This window comes from Cetorhinus maximus, chromosome 5 (genome assembly GCF_964194155.1).
Source record: "Cetorhinus maximus chromosome 5, sCetMax3.hap1.1, whole genome shotgun sequence".
Taxonomy (NCBI): Eukaryota; Metazoa; Chordata; class Chondrichthyes; order Lamniformes; family Cetorhinidae; genus Cetorhinus; species Cetorhinus maximus.
The window spans coordinates 169,402,478-169,428,075 of record NC_135883.1 but is presented as its reverse complement, the minus strand read 5'-3'; the positions used below and the strand labels follow the sequence as shown (position 1 = coordinate 169,428,075).

The following is a 25,598-nucleotide window of genomic DNA, read 5'->3' as shown; positions in this document are numbered from 1 at the left end:
CTGAGCCCCCCTCCCCCCTACCCCCACCACTGCAGGCATAACAGCACATTCACAAAGAGGGTTGGATCTGGATGAGTACAGCCAGACACTATCAACCTGTGTCAGGCACTGTCAGGCTGCCTCTTTTGGAGTAGACTACAACCCAGCGTTGCACTAATTTAATGACTGCAAGCTTTGAACCGTGTAATCCCTGAACCTCCCAGTTGCAACGTGTAGAGTTGTCTGAAGCATGTTGCATATGTGCTGTAGTCATGATCCCGTAATAGTTTCATCCTTCTGACATAGAAACATAGAAAATAGGAGCAGCAGTAGGTCATTTGACCCTTCGAGCCTACTCTACCATTCAATATGAGTATGTCTGATCCTCTATCTCAATGCCGTACTCTTACAGCCTCCCAAACCACTTGGCATCTTGAGATCCCAGAAATCTATTTATTCCTTTCTTAAATATATTCAGTGACTTAACCTCCACTCCTTCTGTGGTAGAGAATTCCATAGGTTCACCACCCTCTGAGTGAAGACGTTTCTTCTCATCTCAGCCCTAAGTGGCCCACCTTTTCACGTTCCACTGTGAGGGACAAATGACCAGTCATTACAAATCAACATTTGACCTCAAGCCCTAATGGATTCTCGCAAGAATACGTACAATGAGTTAAGGTGCGCAAATCCTTCAATTAGTATTTGAGTCCTCCTAACATGTCTCAGTTGAGCCTTGCTCCCCATGTTCTGAAGCAGTAATTATTAGGGTGCCCCTTCAATCGGCCCAAAAGTGCAATAGTCGACTCCTCCCACAAGCCCTCAGACCCCTCCCCTGGTGATTTTTTTCCAAGTTTATTTTTCAACTGCATCATTACATCGGCTGTCGAGATGGTACTGCACCAATTCTATTTCAAGACTAGCTTCCAAACCCCTGCCCTGTCACTGTCCAAGTCCCTCCTATCACCCTCGAAGCTCATCATCTACAAGTTTCCCTCCCTCCGATCACTGTCCTGCCTCCCCCTTTAACCCTGATGCCCATTGTATTTGTCTTTGATATCCCGTGCTCCCCTCTGAACTGTTTTCTGTCAATGCCCCCATGCCCCATGTCAACTTCACCCCTCCCCATTGTGAGGCCCTATGCACAGTAACCTACCAAGACCCTCCCATGAGACCATCGACCACCTCCATTCTTACTTACTAGTTCCCCATTTACAGGCTGCAGATGGTTCCCTTGACTGTGACTGTGCCATCTGCCAACCAGTACCAAGCCACCAACCCCCAAGACCTAAATATGTGAGGGATTGTTCATGCCTTGCACACCATGCTGTGCACAACCGATATTGCGATATTGCAATATTGCACAGATAGGCTCCCCCCCACCCCCCCGTCCCTGGACCAGGACCAAAACATGCATGCCAGGCATCACCCTGTAGCATGGCCTGCACTCCCACAGGACTGCCTTTAAATTCTGGCCCCATCACTGTGATGCGCACTGCCTCAGGTCTGCCTTTAATTTATGGACCCATCACTATGCTGTGCACTGCCCCAGGATTGACTCACACTTCTCCCCCTCTTCCTTTAACCCCCCCCAGTCACATGCCTCTGTCCACCCCTTCCCTCCCGGGTTCCAGTCACCCACCCCTGGTCATGCATCCCTGTCCATCCCCTTGCCTTGCCTCTGTCCAGTCACCACCACCCAAGGCAAACATCTGCCTTACACCTCTTCCCTTCCCTGAGCAGCCTTAGTACAGAGTCAGAGCAGCCACGACAGCATCACAGTGAAAGATAGACGAATGCTGTACGTACAAACCTCGAAGTTATGAGTAAAGCACTGGTCACCAGGTGCACACCACTTACATCCAGTCATGAATCAGACTGGTCTAATTATCCGCTGGTGGGGCAATTAGATTTGGAGTGTGAGCGTGGTTCCGGCGAGTTGGGGTATTAACGAGCACTCATGATGTGCAAAGGGATGTAATTGCAGTTTCTGACATGGAACAGCGGGAAACCCGACCCTTCGTGAAAGTCAGGAGGGGAAAATTCCAACTTATTTTCTCGCCAGAGTAAAACTAACTCTTACCATCACTCCAAACCCCCAACCACCACAATTCCTGTCACTGACAGGAGCGTAAAATTCCACCCTAGGCATAAATGGGTCTTTTTCAGGTTGGCAAGATGTGACGAGTAGAGTGCCACTGGGCTGGGGCCTCAACTGTTTACAATTTATATAAATGATTTGGATGAAGAAAATGAATGTCTGGTTCCTAAATTTGCTGATGACACAAAGACTGGTAGGAAAGTAAGTTGTGAAGAGGACATTAGGAATCTGAAAGGGAACATAGATAGGTTAAGCAAGTTGATAAAAAATTGGCAGATGGAGTATAATATGGGAAAATATGATCTTCCCCACTTTAGCAGGAAGAATAGAAAAGCAGCATATTATTTAAATGTAGAGAAATTGCAGAACTCTGAGGTACAGAGGGACTTGGGTGTCCCGGTACATGAATCAGGAAAAGTTATTATGCAGGTACAGCAAGTGATTAGGAAGGCGAATGGGGAGGGGAATTGCAATGGGAACGAAATATAAAAGTAGGGATATTTTGCTACAGTTGTATAGGGCTTTGGTGAGACCACATCTGGAGTACTATGCACAATTTTTGTCTCCTTATTTAAGGATATAAATGCATTAGAAGCAGTTCAGAGAAGGTTCACTCAACTGATACCTGGGATGTGAAGGTGTCTTATGAGGAAAGGTTGGACAGGCTGGGCCTCTATCCATTGGAGTTTAGAAGATTGGGAGGTGATCTTATTGAAGCACATAAGATACTGAGGGGGCTTGACACGGTAGATGTTGAAAGGATTGTCCCCTTGCCAGAGTGACTAGAACTGGGGGACACAGTTTAAAAATAAGAGGTCTTCCATTTAAGATGGAGATGAGAAGACATTTTTTCTCTCAGAGAGTCATGAATCTTTGGAACTCTCTTCCCCAGAGAGTGGCAGAGGCAGGATTAATGAATATTTTTAAGGCAGAGGTAGATAGGTTCTTGACTAACAAGGGAGTCAAAGGTTATCAAGGATAGGCGGAATGTGGAATTGAGGCCACAATCAGATCAAGCATGATCTAACTGAATGGCAGAGAAGACTCAAGGGGCCAAATGGCCTAATCCTACTCCTAATTTTTTATGTTCGTGTGTATGTTTTATAAACTGTGGCTCTGCATTCCCTCTCAGGTGGATGTAAAATCCACAGCAGCAGAAAGAAGGGCAGGGAAGTTATCCTTGATGTCCTGCCCAACGTTTACCCTCAATAAACATCAATAAATAAATTCTCTGATGATTATCACATTACAGTAAAATACTGTGTGCAAAATGGCTGCCATGTTTCCTGCATTACAACAGTATAGAAATTGCATTGGTCACGAAAGGTGCTATATAAATGCAAATTTCTCCTTTTATAACCTTATAAACTTGCTATTGCCGGAAATTAAATAAAACCAAAATGGTAGAAACACATTGTCAATCTTTCTGGAGGTTACAGTAGAGATGGGGAGGAGAATTTATAGCTTAAGACTCATCTGATTAGCATAGTCACATGGCTCTAGTCAGTACTGAACCATTAATGTAAATAAATAGAATTTCATGCTCAAATTTTTATTTGCATTCTGCTCGTGAATATATATACATGATTCATTTTGAATAAAACCAATTCTCAGTTTTGTCCATCATGCCAGAGTTATTTGATTTTATTTTCCATGTAGATCGAAGAAGTCACCTGTTGCTGCAAAGCGAATCAGAAACATTATTGACTACCTGACCTATGAAGTGTTTAAATATTCAGTGCGTGGTCTTTATGAAACTCACAAGTTCCTTTTCACCTTATTGCTGCCTCTGAAGATCAACCTTGAACGAGGATACATCAAATACAATGAATTTCAGACCCTGATAAAAGGTATGGAGCTTTGTTCAGGATCTCACTGAGAAGTAAAGAATTAAATGACACACCTACAATTCTATTCTTTGTGCGTAAAATAGATGTACAATTGCAGAACTTGAATGAGATTTTTTTAAGCAGCGTAAACATTCTTGGTGGCTAACTGTGTTGACAAAAGTGCAGCAAAGCAGGAATTTTGGCTATCGCAGTGATCCAACAATGACCTTGTTGCACGTCCCCGCTAAAATGCCGGAAGTTCTCAGCAGGCCAAGCAGAATCTGTAAGAGAGAAGCAGAGTTAATGATTTAGATTCATGACTGATCAGTGGACAGCCAATGTAAGTCCTGCTTGCCTTTGCTCAGTGAGCCATGAAATGGTGCAAAAATATTTGGTAAGATATAATGGGCTGTAAAGGATTAAGAGGATCACTAGATGTAAAAGGGATGAGGAGACACAGGTTGGCAAAGAGCAAGCCATGTATGAGAGACATACATAGACATTTTAATGTCGCAGATATGCAGAGGAGGGATTATTAATTTGGAATAGGCAGCATAAGGCCATGTTATTTCATGGTTTGTGTCATGTTGAAGGAAATGTGGTAACTGTAAATGTCACTTCTCTTACTCCAATGACAGCCCCGCAATGACATTTAATTGGTCTGATGAAGGCAGCAAAAGTAAGAGAAGAGCTTCACATTTGCCATGATTGCAATATCAAAACCTTTGCTCCACTGCACAATTTCTTCATATGTCCTTACTTCTTTCCAACTGATAGCGCGATGGATCCGTGGTTTGCAGAGTCCGGTCAGAGCAAGGGTGGCCAAACAGGAAATAGACTGAGCGTAGGGTATAGTAGAGCAGATCTGCTCCACACACACACTTAATCCTGAAGGATTAAAGCTGCCAAATGTGTTGGATCAGCCGTCCTTATTTTCTCACTGTGACCTCCTGAGGAAAGAAGAGAGATTGGCTGTTGCTGGGCTTCATGGCAGACAAGACATGCCAAGTATCGTCCCAGATTTGCACTAAGTGCGGTAGTGGGCGGGTAAAACGACATTTTACCCGTCGGCTGTGATGACGGGTTTTCAAGCCGTATCGTCCAAATCGCATTACTTATGCAATCCCAGGAAACACACCATTTCGATGGCGGGTGGGCTCTAAATCACCTGCTACACCGTCACCTCGCCACTTCATCACACCAGGCACCACATTTAAAGTACAGCTGCGTTCAATGCCTCCAGGCCAGGACTGCAGCAAAGAAGACATGGCCCCGACTGGCAAGATGACTGCAGCCCTCGAGCGCCTTTTGGATGCTGTGAAGGCCTGCTGTGATGTCTTCTATCCTCTGGCCACAGGAGGGGCAGCAATATTATCACCCCGGTTTGGTAGGCAATGGCAGCGGTGGTCAGTGCCAATGCTGCACTGAAGAGATTAGCCATCCAATGCAAATAGAGGATGATTGATCTCATCCATTGAGCCAGGGAATGGCAACTATCTCATAACTCTAAACCCACACACTCAAGCCCATCACACATTCACTGGCATCTCACTCACTACCAGCTCAAGGGACATCATCACCCATTCTCAGACACACATACCCTCACATGTCCACCTGGCCTCATTTCCTCTACCCTCAACATCTTGAAGTCTCTTGCACAGATCAACATATGCCCCCACACACACCCTGGGATACCCTCCTTCCCCAGTACAGTTCTCGTCCTGCAGCCTCATCCCTTGCCTGAGGCCACTTCTCCCCTTTCGCCAAGCAAGACCTTGCCCTGTAGCCATTGAAAAGCCACCCACGTATGGCTGATCTGGTAGGTAGAGACCTACCCGTGAATCCCCCTAAAAGTGATGTGATGCTGTGTCTGAAGCCTGGTGCTGATGACTGAGTGCTGACCAAAGCAAGGCAGGCAAAAAAGCCTTGAAGTCCCTGGCAAAGTGCAGCCCGCCAGGTGCATGTCGCTTATGTGTTGTTATGAAACACATCTGCGTTTTTTTCCTGCTGATGTAGGCAGATGATCCAACAGGCGGGGTTGAGTCCAGTGGGCTGGTTTATAATGATAAGCTGATATATGATATGAGGTTCCCGACGTCCGATGGCAGGAAACACGCCCACCATTGGTGGGCTGAGTGGTTGATCGCAAACTGGTTTCACACCATCATGAAACTGATTGCGCCATATTATCCATTTGCGCCACAGAACACGCCTGACACCGGCAGACACGGAAAATCCCCGCCATTGGCTCAGCCTCCAGAGCACAAAATTGGCCATGTGATGCAGAATGTGCTACAAAAATGGTGCTCAGGTCGACAGTTTTGGAAGAAGAGGTTATGGTACAGTTTAAAACGAACAGGAATGTTGGATCCTGGAGTGGAGTGAAGGACAATAAGGTTACTGCCACTGTGCTGCTGCTTCTGCTCTTTTTTTGGAAGCAACTGATTGTGCAGAACTGGCCATATTGTGCGCCAGACTGTTACAGATGGTTCGGGTAAAGGTGGTCTTGGTATATCCATACCATCAGAACCATCGTGAACAGAGCTGAAGAGGTTCTGCAGAAGTGAACCGTTTTGATGAGGACCGTGCCCTTGGAACTCCGAGTGGTTGGGAGCTGTTGGTGGCTAAATCCTTTAAAAAAAGGAGATGGAATTCTACCTGAGGAAGTTAAAAGCTTTGAAGGACTTTGTGGCTGAAATTGATGCCATGCGTGCTGAATTTGGTAAATTTGTGAGATCAACCTTTGTTGTACCTGCTATTTAATGTGCAATTTATAGATTATATTGACTCCAATTTGCCAATTAATTCATTTTTAAAAAATCTTTCATGGGATGTGGGCTTCACTGGCTGGGCCAGCATTTATTGCCCTTCCCTAGTTGCCCTTGAGAAGGTGGTGGTGCGCTGCCTTCTTGAACCGCTGCAGCCCACAGTGCTGTTAGGGAGGGAATTCCTGGATTTTTACCCAGCAAGAGTGAAGAATGGCGATATATTTCCAAGTTAGGGTGGTGAGTGGCCTGGAGGGGAAATTGCAGGTTGTCATGTTCCCATCTATCTGCTGCCCTTTTCCTTCTTGTTGGCAGATGTTGGGTGTTTGGAAGGTGCTATCAAAGGAGGCTTGGTGAGTTCCTGCAATGCATCTTGTAGATGGTACACACTGCTGCCACTGTGCATAAGTGGTGGAGGGAGTGAATGTTGAAGGTAATAGATGGGGTGTCAATCAAGTGGGATGCTTTGTCCTGGGTGGTCTTGAGTGTTGTTGGAGCTGCACTCAGTTGTGGAGAGTATTCCATCACACTCCTGACTTGTGCTTGGACATACTTGTGGACAGACTTTGGAGATTCAGGGGATGAGTTACTAGTCGCAGGATTCCGAGCCTCTGACTTGATCTTGTAGCCGCAATATTTATTTATCTTTTTCATCATGTTCAGTAAGGTACCACATATAAGGCTACTTAATAAGATAAGAGCCCATGGCGCTGGGGGTAGTATATTACCATGGATAGAGGATTGGGTAACTAATAGAAAACAGAGAGTTGGGATAAGGGGGGCATTTTTGGGATGGCAACCTGTAACTAGTGGAGTGCCACAGGGATCAGTGCTGAGCCCTCAATTATTTACAATATATATTAATGACTTAGATGTGGGAAATGAATGTACTATCGCCAAGTTTGCGAATGGTACAGAAATAGGTGGGAAGGCAAGTGATGAGAATGACACAATGAGTCTATAGAGGGAGAAAGACAGGTTAAGTGAGTGGGATAAAACTTGGCAGATGGAATATAATGTGGAAAAATGTAAGGTTATGCACTTTGGCAGGAGGAATAGAGGAGCTGAATATTATTTAACTGGAGAAAGACTGCAGAAGGCTGCAGCACTGAGGGATTTGGGAGTCCTTGTGTACATGAATCACAAAAAGCTAACATACAAGTTCAACAGGTAATAGGGAAGGCAAATGGAATGTTGGCCTTTATTTCGGGTGAAGGATTATCAGATCAGCCGTGATCTCATTGAATGGCACAGCAAACTTGATGGGCTGAATGGCCTACTTTTGCCCCTACACCTTAAGGTCATATGGTTTTATGTGATGTGGGCGTCGCTGCCGAGGCCAGCATTTATTGCCCATCCCTAGTTGCCCTTGAGAAGGTGGTGGTGCGCTGCCTTCTTGAACCGCTGCAGCCCACAGTGCTGTTAGGGAGGGAATTCCTGGATTTTTACCCAGCAAGAGTGAAGAATGGCGATATATTTCCAAGTTAGGGTGGTGAGTGGCCTGGAGGGGAATTTGCAGGTTGTCATGTTCCCATCTATCTGCTGCCCTTTTCCTTCTTGTTGGCAGATGTTGGGTGTTTGGAAGGTGCTATCAAAGGAGGCTTGGTGAGTTCCTGCAATGCATCTTGTAGATGGTACACACTGCTGCCACTGTGCATAAGTGGTGGAGGGAGTGAATGTTGAAGGTAATAGATGGGGTGTCAATCAAGTGGGATGCTTTGTCCTGGGTGGTCTTGAGTGTTGTTGGAGCTGCACTCAGTTGTGGAGAGTATTCCATCACACTCCTGACTTGTGCTTGGACATACTTGTGGACAGACTTTGGAGATTCAGGGGATGAGTTACTAGTCGCAGGATTCCGAGCCTCTGACTTGATCTTGTAGCCGCAATATTTATTTATCTTTTTCATCATGTTCAGTAAGGTACCACATATAAGGCTACTTAATAAGATAAGAGCCCATGGCGCTGGGGGTAGTATATTACCATGGATAGAGGATTGGGTAACTAATAGAAAACAGAGAGTTGGGATAAGGGGGGCATTTTTGGGATGGCAACCTGTAACTAGTGGAGTGCCACAGGGATCAGTGCTGAGCCCTCAATTATTTACAATATATATTAATGACTTAGATGTGGGAAATGAATGTACTATCGCCAAGTTTGCGAATGGTACAGAAATAGGTGGGAAGGCAAGTGATGAGAATGACACAATGAGTCTATAGAGGGAGAAAGACAGGTTAAGTGAGTGGGATAAAACTTGGCAGATGGAATATAATGTGGAAAAATGTAAGGTTATGCACTTTGGCAGGAGGAATAGAGGAGCTGAATATTATTTAACTGGAGAAAGACTGCAGAAGGCTGCAGCACTGAGGGATTTGGGAGTCCTTGTGTACATGAATCACAAAAAGCTAACATACAAGTTCAACAGGTAATAGGGAAGGCAAATGGAATGTTGGCCTTTATTTCGGGTGAAGGATTATCAGATCAGCCGTGATCTCATTGAATGGCACAGCAAACTTGATGGGCTGAATGGCCTACTTTTGCCCCTACACCTTAAGGTCATATGGTTTTATGTGATGTGGGCATCGCTGCCGAGGCCAGCATTTATTGCCCATCCCTAATTGCCCTTGAGATGGTGATGGTGAGCTGCCTTCTTGAACCGCTGCAGTCCATGTGGTGTAGGTACACCCACAATGTTGTTAGGGAGGGAGTTCCAGGATTTTGACCCAGTGACAGTGAAGAAATAGCGATATATTTCCAAGTCAGCATGGTGGGTGGTTTACATACGAACATAGAAACATGGAGGAGGAGTAGGCCATTCAGCTTCTCAAGCCTGCTCCGCCATTTAATAAGATCATAGCTGATCTGATAGTAAACTGAAATCTGCATCCCACCTACCTGATAACCTATCACCCCTTTGCTTACCAAGAATCTATCCATCTATACCTTAAAAATATTCAAAGACTCTGCTTTCGGGAAGAGAGTTCCAAAGGCTCACGAACATCTGATTGAAAAAATTTCACTTCATCTCCATTTTAAATGAGCGGCCCCTTTTATTAAACAATGACCCGTAGTTCTGGATTCTTCCAGAAGTGGAAACATCCTTTCTCCATCCACCCTGCCAAGGTCCCTCAGGATCTTATAAGTGTCAATCAAGGTTTGGAGGGGAACTTCAAGGTGGTGGTGTTCCCATCTATCTGCTGCCCTTGTCCTTCTACATAATAGTGGTTGTGGGTTTGAAAGGTGCTGTCTAAGGAGCCTTGGTGAGTTTCTGCAGTGCATATTGGAGAAGGTATATCCTTGCCACTTGTCTGCCCAAGCCTAGATATTGTCCAGGCCTTGCTGCATTTGGACATGGACTGCTTCAGTACCTGTGGAGTCATGAATGGTGCTGATCAGCGAACAATCCCACGTCATTTTTGACTTTGTCACTGACTCCATCCTTTTTCCAGCCACTACTTTGAGTATTGTTTGACCCTGAGATGAATTTCTTAGCTGTCATCTCCATTACAAAGTTAGCCTACTTCCAACACTGCAATTGTTTGCTCTCCAGCTATTGAAACCCTTATACATTCCTTTTCTGCCTTAATTACTACAATAGTCTCCAATCTCAAGTCCAGCTCAGCAGCTGTTGCCCAAATCCTTTTGCACATTAAAGACCCATTGTCATTGATGAAGGTCATTGATGAAGCAGCTGAAGATGGCTGGATGTAGGACACTATCCTGAGGAACTCCTGCAGTGATGTCCTGGAGCTGAGATGATTGACCTCCAACAACTACAGCCATTTTCCTTTGTGTTAGGTATGACTCCAACCAGCGGAGAACTTTCTCCCATTTCCCATTGACTCCAGTTTTGCCAGGGGTCCTTGATGCCACGCTCTGTCAAATGCTGCCCTGATGTCAAGAGCAGTCACTCTCACTTCACCTCTGGAGTTCAGCTCCGTTGTCCATCTTTGAACCAAGGCTGTAATGAGGTCAAGAGCTGAGTGGCCCTGGCGGAACCCAAACTGAGTGTCAGTGAGCAGCTTATTGCTAAGCAAGTGCCACTGATAGCACTGTTAATTGGCCGGTTTGGATTTGTCCTGCTTTTTGTGTACGGGACATACCTGACCAATTTTCTACATTGCCATGTAGATGTCAGTGTGTTAGCTGTACTGGAACAGATTGGCTAGGGGCACGTCTATGTGCTGAAGTACAAGCCTTCAGTACTGTTGCCGGAATATTGTCAGAGCCCTTAGCCTTTGCAATATCCAGTGCCTTCAGCCATCTTTTAATATCACGTGAAGTGAATCGAATTGGCTGAAGACTGGCATCTGTGATGTTGGGGACCTCTGGAAGAGGATCATTCGTTTGGCACTTCTGGTTGAAGCTAGTTCCAAATGCTTCAGCCTTATCTTTTGCATTGATGAGCTGGGCTCCTCCATCATTGAGGATGGGGATATTTGTGGAGCCTCCTCCTCCAATGAGTTGTTTAATTCACCATTTAAGTTACCATTCACAACTAGATGTGGCAGGACTTTAGAGCTTAGATCTGATCTGTTGGTTGTGAGATCGCTTAGCTCTGTCTATCACTTGCTGCTTATGCTGTTTGCCAAGCAAGTAGTCCTGTGTTTTCGCTTCACCAGGTTGACACTTCATTTTTAGGTATGCCTGCTGCTGCTCCTGGCATGCCCTCCTGCACTGTTCATTGAACCAGGGTTGATCCCCTGGCTTGTTGGTTATGGTACAGTGGGGGATATGCTGGGCCATGAGGTTACAGATTATGGTTGAATACAATTCTGCTGCTGCAGATGGCCCACAGCGTCTCATGATTGCCCAGTCTTGCGTTGCTAAATTTGTTCAAAATCTATCCCAATTAGCACAGTTGTAGTGCCACACAACACAATGGAGGGTATCCTCAATGTGGAGACTGGACTTTGCCTCCACAAAAATTGAGCGGTGGTCACTCCTACGATACTGTCATGAACACATGCATCTGTGGCAGGCAGGTTTGTGAGGATGAGGTCAAGTATGTTTTTCCCTCTTGTTGGTTCCCTCACCATCTCCCACAGACCCAGCCTAACAGCAGAGTCAGCCAGCTCGGTCAGTAGTTGTGCTACTGAGCCATTCTTGGTGATGGACACTGAAGCCTACCACCCAGAGAACATTCTGTGCCCTTGCTACCCTCAGCGCTTTCTCCAAGGGGTGTTCAACATGGAGGAGTACTGATTCATCATCTGAAGGTTTCCTTGTCCATGTTTTGCCTGCTCCCATGAGAATTCATGAGGTCCAGAGTCTATATTGAGGACTCCCAGGGCAGCTCCTTCCCGACTGTATACCGCTGTGCCTCCACCTCTGCTGCGTCTGCTCTGGTAGTGGGGCAGGACAGCTAGGGATGGTGATGGTGGTGTCTGGGACTTTTTCTTATAGACTCATAGACGTTTACAGCACAGCATGTGGCCATTCGGCCCATTGTGTCTGCGCCAGTCAACAAAGACTTGGCTACACTAATCCTATTTTCCAGCACTTGGCCCAAAGCCCTGGAGACTATGGCAACACAAGTGAATACCTAAATACTTCTTAAATATTACAAGGATTTCTGACTCAACCACCCTTTCAGGCAGTGAGTTCCAGACTCCCACCACGCTCTGGGTAAAAAAATTTCTCCTCAACTCCCCTCTTAGCCTTCTACCTCTTACCTTAAATCTATGCCCCTGGTTATTGACACTTCTACTAATGGAAAAAGTGCCTTCCTATCCACCTTATCTATGCCCCTCATAATCTTATACACCTCTATCAGGTCCCCTCTCAACCTTCGCTGCTCCAAGGAAAACAACTCTGGCTTATCCAATCTTTCCTCATAGCTCAGACCCTCTAGCCCAGGCAGCATCCTGGTAAATCTCCTCTGCACCCTCTCCAGTGCAATCGCATCCATCCTATAATGTGGTGACCAGAACTGCATACAGTACTCCAGTTGTGGCCTAACCAGCGTTTTATACAGTTCCAGCATAACCTCCCTGCCCTTGTATTCTATGCCTTGGCTAATAAAGGCAAGCATCCCATATGCCTTCTTAACCACCTCATCTACCTTCCCTGCTACCTTTAGGGATCTGTGGATATGCACACCAAGGTCCGTCTGAGCTTCAGTGCTTTCCTACCATTCATAGTGTAATCCCTTGCCTTCTTAGCCCTCCCCAAGTGCATTACCTCACACTTTTCTGGGTTGAATTCCATTTGCCACTGCTCTGCCCACCTGACCAGCCCATTGATCTCCTCATGCAGTTTGTGGCTACCCTCCTCACTATTTACCACCCTACCAATTTTCATGTCATCTGCAAACTTCTTGATCATGCCCCCTACATTTAAGTCCGAATCATTTATGTACACCACAAACAGCAAGGGCCCCAGCACCGAGCCCTGCAGAAAACAATGTTTAGAAAACCTGTTTGGAAAACAGTGGCAGAATTGACAGAGACAGCATGGATTTACGAAAGGGAAATCATGCTTGACAAATCTACTGGAATTTTTTGAGGATGTAACTAGTAGAGTTCATGAGGGGGAGCCAGTGGATGCGGTTTATTTGGACTTTCAAAAGGCTTTTGACAAAGTTCCACATAAGAGATTAGCTTGTAAAATTAAAGCGCATGGGATTGGGGGTAATGTATTGAGATGGATAGAAAACTGGTTGGCAGACAGGAAACAAAAAGTAGGAATAAACAGGTCTTTTTCCGAATGGCAGGCAGTGACTAGTGGTGTACCGCAGGGATCGGTGCTGGGACCCCAGATATTCACAATATATATCAATGATTTAGATGAGGGAACTAAATGTAATATCTCCAAATTTGCAGTTGATACAAAGCTGGGTGGGAGGGTGAGCTGTGAGGAGGATGCAGCGATGCTTCAGTGTGATTTGGACAAGCTGAGTGAGTGGGCAAATACATGGCAGATGCAGTATAATGTGGATAAATGTGAGGTTATCCACTTTGGTAGCAAAAACAGGAAGGCAGATTATTATCTGAATGGCTATAAATTGAGAGAGGGGAATGTGCAATGAGACCTGGGTGTCCTTGTACACTAGTCGCTGAAGGTAAGCATGCAGGTGCAGCAGGCGGTAAAGAAGGCAAATGGTATGTTGGTCTTCATAGCGAGAGGATTCGAGTACAGGAGCAAAGATGTCTTGCTGCAATTATACAGGGCCTTGGTGAGACCACATCTGGAATATTGTGTGCAGTTTTGGCCTCCTTATCTGAGAAAGGATGTTGTTGCTATAGGGGGAGTGCAGCTAAGGTTTACCAGACTGATTCCTGGGATGGCGGGACTGACATATGAGGAGAGATTGAGTTGGTTAGGATTATATTCGCTGGAGTTCAGAAGAATGAGGGGGGATCTCATAGAAACCTATAAAATTCTAACAGGACTAGACAGGGTAGATGCAGGAAGGACGTTCCCGATGGTGGGGGAGTCCAGAACCAGGGGTCACAGTCTGAGGATACGGGGTAGACCATTTAGGACTGAGATGAGGAGAAATTTCTTCACCCAGAGAGTGGTGGGCCTGTGGAATTCGCCACCACAGAAAGTAGTTGAGGCCAAAACATTGTATGTTTTCAAAAAGGAGTTAGATATAGCTCTTGGGGTAAAAGGGATCAAAGGATATGGGGAGAAAGTGGGAGCAGGCTATTGAGTTGGATGATCAGCCATGATCATAATGAATGGTGCAGCAGGCTCAAAGGGCTGAATGGCCTACTCCTGCCCCTATTTTCTATGTTTCTATGGAGCCCCACTGGAAACAGACTTCCAGTCACAGAAATATCCCTCTATCATCACCTCAGCCAATTTAGGATCCAACGTGCCACTTTGCCTTGGATCCCATGGGCTGTTACTTTCTTGACCAGTATGCCATGAGGGACATTATCAAAATCCTGGCTAAAGTCCATGTGGACCACATCAAATGCATTTCCTGAATCAACACTCCTGGTTACCTCTTCAACAAATTCAATCAAATTCGTCAAACACAACCTTCCCTTAACAACCCATGCTGACTATCCCTGATTAATCCAAGTCTCTCCAAATGCAGATGTACTCTGTCCCTCAGAATTCTTCCGAGTAACTTCCCCACCACTTAGGTTAGACTGACTGGCCTATAATTTCCTGGTCTATCACTTCCTCCCTTTTTTAATAATGGGACAACGTTAGCAGTCCTCCAGTCCTCTGGCACCTCACCTGTGGCCAGAGGGGATTTGAAAATTATTGCCATGGCCCATGATATCTGTTCCCTTGCCTCCCTCAACAGCCATGGATACATCTCATCCAGGCCTGTGGATTAATCCATTTTTAAGGCTGCTAACCCGCGAGTACCTCCTCTCTCTCTCTGTTAATTTCCTCTAATATTTCATTGTCCTCTGCCCTGATGTCTATACCTGCATCATCCTTTTTCATTGTGAAGACTTCGACGCAAAGTATTCATTGAGGACTGTACCCATGTCTTCCTGGTCCACGTGCAGTTTACCTCTATGGTCCCTAATTGGCCCTACTCTTTTCCTAGTTATTCTCTTGCTGTTTATATATTCAGAAATCCCCTTTGGGTTTTCCTTTATTCTACCATTTTTGTAAGGTACAATTCGTGAGTATGACTACGTCAGGCTGTTGCTTTTGCCACAAGGCCCCGGATGTTAGTGAGGAGGACTTGCAGGGTCAAGAGGGCTGAACTTGCTGCTATCATTTCCAGTGCCTGGGTTGATGCTGGGTGGTCCATCCAGTTTCATTCCTTTGAGATTTTTTAGTGGTTTTATACAACTGAGCGGCTTGCTAGGCCATTTCAGACAGCATTTAAGAGTCAACCACATTGCTGTGGGTGTGGAGTCACATGTAAGCCAGATCAGGTAAGGATGGCAGATTTAATTCCTTAAAGGATATTAGTGAACCAGATGTGTTTTTACAACAATCGGACATAGTTCATGGTCACCATTACTGAGACTAGGGCGGAATTTTCCAGCCCCGTTGACGTCAGGGATCAGGGCAGACGACGGGGGATGATATGGCTAGAAGGCCAGAGGGCTGCATTTCCCACCGCCACATGTCGGGAACCTAATTTCAGTACTTTAACATCTCACTATAAGCCCTGCTTGCTGGAATCATCCCCCACATCAAATTTACCACCCACATTGGCGTGACGTCAGAATGGTATGCTCCACAACTGCCTTTAAAAGGCATGCACCTGGCAACCTGAACCTCGAGGGCAACTCAGAGGTGAATGCACACAACCTTGCGCAGCACTCGCGAGTATCGCCCATAGGACATCAAGGAAGAAGTGCCGCGCATTCACGGGGGGCACAGGCAAGTCGCTTATACCTGCGTGGCTTTCAGTACATTGCTGGGGTAAGGGCTGCAGGGCGGGTCATGCTGTGGATGGGGCAGCGGGCGGCAAGGTAGCACAGACAGACTGAAGGAAATACTCAAGGACATGCTGGGAGGGTGTGGAGGGGGCCATGGTGAGAAGTGGGTGTAGCAGAGCAATTGGCCAACTGAGCAAGTAGTACAATCTCATTGTGAAGGGTGGCCATGGTACAGTCACTGATAGAGGCACTCACAACTTCTTGCAATGTCTTTATTAAGGTGTGGACCAGTATCTATTATGGTTCAAGCTAACAGCGCAGCCTTGCAGTGCAGGTTAGTAAGGAATACACCTGAGCTGAGAGAACAGCATGCAGACCAGTGGTCAAAGTTGCCGCCAATCCATCAAGTGGAGTGGGGCAGAGGTTTCAGACAGCTAATGAGTGCACTATACACTGGCCATCCAAATGGCGGTCAACACTCTCCTGCATGCATGAAGAGGCCTTCAGACTTAACCAACAGAACCATATGTCATATGGAATATAACATATTCCATTATATAACATAATGGAATATGTTAATCCATGCATAGCTCTCTTTGATCCTGCAGGAGAACATCAGGATCATGGAGCCTGATGATTTAGCAGTATTCCTCATGGCTAATAGGGAGCAGAGATGAAGAAGAAGAGAGTGGCGGAGGGGCCTGGCTCGGCAAAGGGAGGAGCGCCTCCCTCAAGATGAAGGGGCGGCAGGGCCTGCTGCACACGCAACTGAAGAACCGCAGAGAGTTGTCACTCGTAGTGCCTCACTATACCCAGGATGTATCGCTGGTGCTTGACATTCCTGCAGATGACTGAGAACCAGTGTCGCTGAAGACAGCGCATGTCTACGGAACTGGTGCCACCTGCTGCAGGATTTGGTGCCACAGGGACATGGAGGGCAACCACTGCCAGTGTCTGTGAAAGTGACCACAGAGCTCAATACGTACGCCAGTGACTCTTCCATTGCTCCACAGGTGACCTGTACGGGATCTCGCAAGCCACCACACACAAATGAATTCAGGAAGTCACGGATGCTATCTTTGTGAAGGCACAGAACTTTGTGCGTTTCGCCTGGATCAGGAAAGCCAGGAAGCAAAAGGACTGGAATTTTCACAGACCTCAGGTTTTTCCACAGCTGCAGGGTGCCTTCAACTGCACTAACATGGCGCTTAGATCTTCAAGCAGTCAACTATGTTAACAGCAAGGTCTTCCATTCGCTGAATGTTCAGCTTGTGTGCGACCACCATAAACACATCCTACAGGTCTGCACACAATTCCAAGGAAGCATCCATGATCCCTACATCCTTAGCAGGTCTCAGGTCCCTAACATCTTCTAGGATCCAGAGAGGCTGCAGGATTGGCTCTTCGGAGACAAGGGCTACCCACAGAGGATGTGGCTGGTGGTACCCGTGCAGCGACCTCAGACTTCAGCACAGCGATGCAATAATGAGGTTTATGCCATGACCCGGACTTTGGTGGAGCAAACGATAGGTATTTTGAAAATAAGGTTCCAGTGCCTCGATAGGTCCAGTGAAGCACTGCAACACAGTCCACTGACAGTATGCTGCATCGTGATCGTTTGCTGCCTGCTCCACAATCTGACGCTACAACGGGAGGAGGACCAGGCTGAGGAGGAGATGGACGAGCTGCACGTCTCCTCTGATGAGGAAGACATCGAAGGGGATGACAATAATGAGGTCCCCGAAGCTGAGGATGCCAGTGATGAGGCTATAGCACTAGCCAGATGAGGTAGGCATGCTCGGAAGATCCTCATAGCTGCAAGATTCATGGAGAATGATGACAAGATGCAGTGAGGACAGTCCTGACATTCTCACTCTGCATTTGTGAATGTTTGACTCCTGTATGGCTGATGGCAGCACATATACCCTGAGTGCTCAGGCTCACATCAAGTCACAGTGGAGGCCCTAATAGCTAGATTCCAGGAGGATAATGATGCCAATCAGTGAGGACACTCCATAGATCTTCACATAGCTTCTGTCAATGTCTGACTCCTGTCTGGCTGAGGGCAGCTTGCATGCACCCTGTGATCAGAGTCACATCATTGAGATGCAGCTGTGTTATGATCCCAGCTGATGTTACTACTGGACAAGACAGATATCAGTGTGGAGCCTGACTTGGTACATCCTAACTTTTATTTTTTGTTTGGATATGTGGAGAGTGGCTCCTGTACAGAGTCACAGGAGTCAGCTGATCAACTTTTAACAAAAGAATAAAACATTTATTATGCAACAAAAGTTGAATTATATTACAATACTACTTCACCCATAACTATACCTTTATAGATATATACAGATTTGTAAGGATAACACAAGTTACAAAAGCTATCTTATACTCTAATATCCACAGTAAGTACACAGTCCATGTAAACCATTAGACAACCTGTGGTCAGGCACACTACATACTGAAACTAAGTGACAGATGCCACCCCAAACAGATGCTAAGGATCCCTCATGATCCCTCACACCATGAGCCAACTGGTCTCACTGAGCTCCATCTTTCACATGAGGATTTCCAATCTCCACTCTCCAAAAACTCACTTCAGAATCTTTTCCTAAACTGATGCTTTCTCTCAGACATCTTCCACAAGGGTTCACCTCCAGGGTTTCAAACTCTCTTTCCGATGTTCCTCTCCCCTGGATCGTCATGGGCATTCAAGTTTTCTTCTGTGCAGTCTCTTTCACTGACTCAGCTAAGGCAACAGGACACCACTGCTTCACATGCACATAGTAAAGAGTTACAGACCTTCAGCTGCCCCCTTGGATCTTCTGGTTTGTCCCAAGCATTTATTGCTTGAAATCTGTGTCCTTTAGCTTTCTCCCTTTAAGCTTGGAGCCTTCCTCTGCTCCTCACTCTTAACTTCACTTTACAGGACCTTTTCCAGGTTCCTGTCCTTGTCCTTTGATTTAACTGCCCTCTTGGGACCTTTCCTGTTCCACTCCCTTGGATTTAGGGACTTCTTTGGTTTTTGGAACCTGTTCCTCGCAGTTACCTCTCCTGTCCTGCTCTGCTGGCCACTGCTTCCAACTTTATTTTGGGACTTGCTATCTGGACTTCTGTTATGCTGTTTCTGCTGGCTACTCCTTTCAACCCTAGGGCACATTGACCAACTGCACTCAAACTGAACCAAAACTACTTTTCTGTCTCTGTTGCTAGGCAACAACACAATTTTTTTCCACTTTGTGTTTGCTTTACCTTCCCTTCAAGAGTCGTAAAATCTCATTAGAATGCAGGCACGCAAACAAAGACGTAGACCTGCTGTCTCTACTCGAAAATGAAATTAGACCCCAGGTTTCACCTTTTTAACCCACACATAGAAAAACATACATTAAACTTAAACTCAAAGCTATAGCTTGTTCCTAATGCCCACAAATACAAATACAACTTACTTAAACTATCTCTATTACCTAACAGCTGTAAAGCTTTAAATGCACCTGATCCTTTGGCAGCCTTCGGCACCTGACCCCTTCAGGAGCACAGTGTCACCGATGCTGAAGAGATGGGGGCAGCCCCACCTCAAAGGTGTTGAGAACACACAGAGAAAATGACAGAACTGTGTGAGGCTTGCCCATGATGTTCTGGCAGCAATGACAAGCACCTTCTAGGTGCAGTCATCACTAAAGTGTCCCGTGACTGTGAAGCCAGACCGTCACTTTGGTTTGACGGTTGCTGTTATGACTGAGAAGATGGTATAGCTGTGTTATTTTTTAAAAATCCCAGAGGGAAACTTTAAACAACTGTCATAACCTATCATTTTAAGCGTTATGTTTGAGATGCAAATCTAAATTCAGGAGTCATGCCACCCAGTTCTCGAGAGGCTTTATATTAAGCTAAATGAAACAATTTATTAATTTACACAAGTTAAATATGGCTACAAATTACTACGATCGTAACTTATAGCAAATTCCCAAACTAATCTCCATTAAGGCAACAGAAACCCATAGGCTTAACCAGACACCAGGCAAAGCATTTTCACCTTACAAATTCAAAATGAGGTTCTTTTCATTTTGGTTCCTGTGGAGATGGAGGCTTACAGCTGCTTTTGATCTCACATTGCCTCTGCTCTACACACACAAAACAGTTGTCTTGTTATACCTAGCACAGCCTATTGAATGTAAACTCTCATTGTATCACCAGCCACTTCAAACAATAAAACCCCTTTCATAGTACCAATTTTATTAACAATATAAACATATTGCTTGGTCTCTGCTCGCTAGGTGCCAGAATACACCCTACTTCTCAAGTGCTCTGTTCAAAAAACGCAAATACTCTCTTCTTCTCTGTTCACATCTCAAAACTAGTACACATCAAAGCACCCAGACTAGCTGGCTTTAATCCAATACACCCACAGACTAAACCTCTATGTTAAAAGAAAAATATATTCCAATAATAATATATACATTAATAGCTTCATGACATCCCCCTCCCTATCAGAAAATGAACCTTCAAAATTCTAACGTCAGAGAGTCTTGGAGGTCTGCAGCACAGAAAAAGGTCCTTCAGCCTATCGAGTCTGCGCTGGTCAAACAAGTGCCTAACTATTCTAATCCCATTTTCCAGCACTAGGCCCATAGTCTTGTATGCCATGGCATTGCAAATGCATATCCAAATACTTCTTAAATGTTGTGAGGGTATCTGCCTCTATCACCCTTTCAGGCAGTGAGTTCCAGATTCCCAATTCCCTCTGGGTGAAAAAATAATTCTTCCTCACATCCCCTCTAAGCCTCCTGCCCCTTACCTTAAATCTATGCCCCCTGGTTGTTGATCCCTCCACCAAGGAGAAAAGTTCCTTCCTGTCTGCCCTATCTATGCCCCTCATAATTTTATACACCTCAATCATGTCCTCCCTCAATCTCCTCTGCTTCAGGGAAAATAACCCCAATCTATCAAATCTCTCCTCATAACTATAACTCTCCAGCCCAGGCAACATCCTGGTAAATCTGCTCTGCACTCTTTCTAGTGCAATCACATCATTCCTTTAATGCGGATTCCAGAACTGCATACAATACTCTAGCTGTGGCCTAATCAGCGCTTTATACAGTTCCAGCATAACCTCCCTGCTCTTATATTCTATGCCTCAGCTAATAAAGGCAAGTATCCCATATGCCTTCTTACCTTCTATCTACCTGTCCTGCTACCTTAAGGGACAGGTGGACATGCACACCAAGGTCCCTCTGATCCTTGGTACTTTCCAGGGCTCTACCATTCATCATGTATTCCGGTGCCTTGTTTGTCCTGCCCAAGTGCATCATCTCATACTTATCTCGATTAAATTCCATTTGCCACTGATCAGCCCATCTGACCAGCCCGTCTACGTCCTCCTGTAATCTAAGGCTATCCTCCTCACTATTTACCACCCCACCAATTTTCGTGTCATCCGCGAACTTACTGATCAACCCTCCTCATTCAAGCCTAAATCATTTATATATACCACAAACAGCAAGGGACCCAACACCAATCCCTGTGGAACCCCACTGGACACATGCATCCAGTCACAAAACCATCCCTCGACCATCACCTTCTGCTTCCTGCCACTCAGCCAATCCTGGATCCAATTTGTCAAATTGCCTTGGATCCCATGTGCTCTTACCTTCATTATCAGTCTCCCATGCTGGACCTTATCAAAAGCCTTGCTGATGTCCAGGTAGTCTACGTTAAATGCATTGTCCTCACCTACATACCTGGCCACCTCTTCAAAAAATTCTGTCCCTCAGAATTGCTTCCAATAGTTTCCCCACCACTGAGGTTAGACTGACTGGCCTGTAGTTCCCTGGTCTATCCCTTCCTCCCTTCCTGTGGCCAGAGAGACATTGAAAATGATTGCCAGCACCCCTGCTATTTCCTCGCTTGCCTCACTCAACAGCCTGAGATATGTTTCATCCGGGCCTGGAGATTTATCTACTTTTAAGCTTGCCAGACCACTTAGAATCTCCTTCCTTTCTATGCTAATTTATTTAATTATATCACAGTCCATCTGCCTGATTTCCATACCCATGTTGTCCCTCTCCCTTGTGAACACTGACACAAAGTATTCATTTAGAACCCTACCTACGTCTTCCGGCTCCACACACAAATTACCACTATGGTCCTTAATGGGCCTTACTCTTTCCCTAGTTATCCTCTTACTCTTAATGAACTTGTAAAATAACTTCGGATTTTCCTTTATTTTACCTGCCAATGTTTCTTCATGCCTCTTTTTGCTCTCCTAATTTCCTTTTTATGTTCCCCCCTACATATTCTATACTCCTCTGGGGCTTCCGCTGTTTTGAGCACTCGGTATCTGCCATAAGCCTTCCTTTTTCTCTTTATCCAATCCTGTATATCCCTCGACATCCAGGGTTCCCTGGATTTGTTGGTCCTACCCTTTGTCTTTACTGGAATATGTTGGCCCCGTACTCTCCCTATTTCCTTCTTGAATGAATCCCACGGCTCTGACGCAGATTTACATAAAAGTAGCTGCTCCCAGTCCACTCTGGCCAAATCATATCTGATCTTATTAAAATCAGCCTTCCCCAATTTAGAACTCTGATTTCTGGCCCATCCTTGTCCTTTTGCATAAAAACCTTGAATCTAATGGAGTTATGATCACTATCTGCAAAATGCTTCCCCACTGATACCTCTACCACTTGCCTGGCTTTATTCCCTAAAATTAAGGCCAGGACCGCCTCCTCTCTTGTAGGACCTTCTACGTACTGGCTTAAAAAGCTCTCCTGGATGCATTTTAAGAATTACGCTCCCTCTAAACCTATCACACTATGACTAACCCAGTTAATGTTGGGAAAGTTGAAATCCCCCACTATTACTACCCTATTATTTTTACACTTGTCTGAAATGTGCCTACATATCTGCTCTTCTATTTCTCTCTGACTGTTTGGGGGCCTACAGTACACTCCCAGCAATGTGATTGCACCTTTTTTGTTTTTAAGTTCTACCCATATGGCTTCATTTGAGGAGATGTCATCCCTCCTTACTGCTGTAATTGATTCCTTGATCAATATTGTGATACACCCTCCTCTTTGACCTCCTTCCCTGTCTCGCCTGAAGACCCTATATCCTGGAATATTGAGCTGCCAACCCTGCCCTTCTCTCAACCATGTCTCTGTGACAGCAATGACATCATGCTTCCATGTGTTAATTTGTGCCCTCAACTCATCTGCCTTATTCGTCAGACTCCTTGCATTAAAATAAATACCATCCAACTTCGCCAAGCTCCCTTATGCCTTAACTGGCCTATAATTTCTATGCCTTCCAGACTCACTTGCTCTCTCTTCTAATTTTGGCAGTGCAGCTCCCACTGCTGAACCTCCTCTCAGGATCCCATCCCCCTGCCAAGTTAGTTTCAACCCTCATCAACAGCACTAGCTGGCAAGGATGCTGGCCCCATTCTGGTTCAGGTGCAACCCGTCCACCTTGTACAGGTCCCACCACCCCCAGAAACGGTCCCAATGTCCCATAAATCTAAAGCCCTCTCTCCTGCACCAGCTCTCCAGCCACACATTCATCTGGACTCACCTCCTATTTCTGTACTCACTAGCACGTGGCACTGGAAGTAATCCAGAGATTACTACTTTTGAGGTCCTGTTTTTTAATTTGCTTCCTAGCTCCCTAAATTCTACTTGCAGGACCTCATCCCTCATTCTACCTATGTCGTTGGTACCAATATGTACCACGATCTCAGTCTGTTTGCCCTCCCTCTTTAGAATGCCTTGCAGCCGTTCAGTGACATCCTTGACCCTGGCACCAGGGAGGTAACATATCATCCTGGAGTCACATCTACGGCCACAGAAACGCCTGTCTGTTCCCCTTACTTTCAAGTCTTCTACCACTATTGCTCTTCCCCTCTTTTTCCTCCCCCCCCTGTGCAGCTGAGCCACTCACAATGCCATGAGCGTGGCTGCACTCCCCAGAGGAACTGTCACTCTCACCGTTTTCCAACATAGAAAGACGGCTTCATTTTAATAACCCATCTCACACTATCTCCTTTCCTTATCGCACTATTACATTACCAAATGCATGCATTAACATAATAATATACATACACAAATCTTTGGTATCAACAGAAATCGCTCAAGATTCTATTTAAAAATGTCCCATTTTCTTTTAAGCATCAAACTCTTGATAACACATCTGCGAACAGATTTTCTCTTCCAGCAATATATATAATACGTAGATTTAATGGTTGTAATAATAGACTCCATCTGAAAAGCCTAGCACTTCTGTTTGAAATTTGTCCAAATACTTCAAAGGATTATGGTCTGTATAAACAATTGTTTCTGATAAATTTTTACAGCATAAGTTTCAAAATGCTGCAATGCTAACACCAAATTCAGTGTCATAGAACCATAGAACACTACAGCACAGAAAAACAGGCCATTCAGCCCTTCTAGTCTGTGCCGAAATATTATTCCGCTCGTCCCATTGACCTGCACCCAGTCCATAACCCTTCAGAACTCTCCCATCCATGTATCTATCCAATTTATTCTTAAAACTTAAGAGTGAGCCCGCATTTACCACGTCAGATGGCAGCTCGTTCCACACTCCCACCACTCTCATCATAATTTTGTAAACTTCTATCAAATCGCCCCTCATTCTTCTACGCTCCAAGGAATAAAGTCCTAACCTGTTTAATCTTTCCCTGTAACTCAACTCTTGAAGACCCGGCAACATCCTAGTAAATCTTCTCTGCACTCTTTCAATCTTACTGATATCCTTCCTGTAGTTAGGTGACCAGAACTGCACACAATACTCCAAAGCTGGCCTCACCAATGTCTTATACAACCTCACCATAACATCCCAACTCCTATACTCAATACTTTGATTTATGAAGGCCAGAATGCCAAAAGCTTTCTTTACAACCCTGTCTACCTGTGACGCCACTTTCAGGGAATTATGTATCTGAACTCCCAGATCCCTTTGTTCCTCCGCACTCCTCAGTGCCCTACCATTTACTGTGTATGTCCTACCTTGGTTTGTCCTTCCAAAATGCAACAGCTCACACTTTTCTGCATTAAGTTCCATCTGCCATTTTCTGGCCCATTTTTCTAGTTAGTCCAGATCACTCTGCAAGCTCTGAAAGCCTTCCTCGCTGTCGACAACGCCTCCAATCTTAGTGTCATCAGCAAACTTGCTGATCCAATTTACCACATTATCGTCCAGATCATTGATATAGACAACAAACAACAATGGTCCCAGCACAGATCCCTGAGGCACACTACTAGTCACAGGCCTCCAGTCTGAGAAGCAATCATCCACTACCACTCTCTGTCTTCCCCCACACAGCCAATTTCGTATCCAGTTTACAACCTCTCCATGGATACCAAGTGTCTGAACCTTCTGAACTAACCTCCCATGTGGGACCTTGTCAAAGGCCTTACTAAAGTCCATGTAGAGAACATCCACAGCCTTTCCTTCATCTACTTTCTTGGTAACCTCCTCGAAAAACTCTACAAGGTTCATTAAACACGACCTACCACGCACAAAGCCATGCTGACTATCCTTAATCAGTCTTTGGCTGTCCAAATAATTGTATATCTGATCTCTCAGAACACCTTCCAATAATTTACCT

The 25,598-nt window shown here is 45.4% G+C and overlaps 1 protein-coding gene across 1 annotated transcript in view; it reads left to right on the top strand.

The window, feature by feature from the left end:
* Window positions 1-25,598, top strand: part of LOC144681152 (dynein axonemal heavy chain 8-like) — a 1,929,890-nt gene that overhangs the window by 1,655,103 nt on the left and 249,189 nt on the right. Inside the window, exon 76 of the mRNA XM_078542879.1 lies at window positions 3,737-3,927. Within this exon, the coding sequence (XP_078399005.1) occupies window positions 3,737-3,927 (191 nt within the window). The remainder of the gene's footprint in view (window positions 1-3,736; window positions 3,928-25,598) is intronic.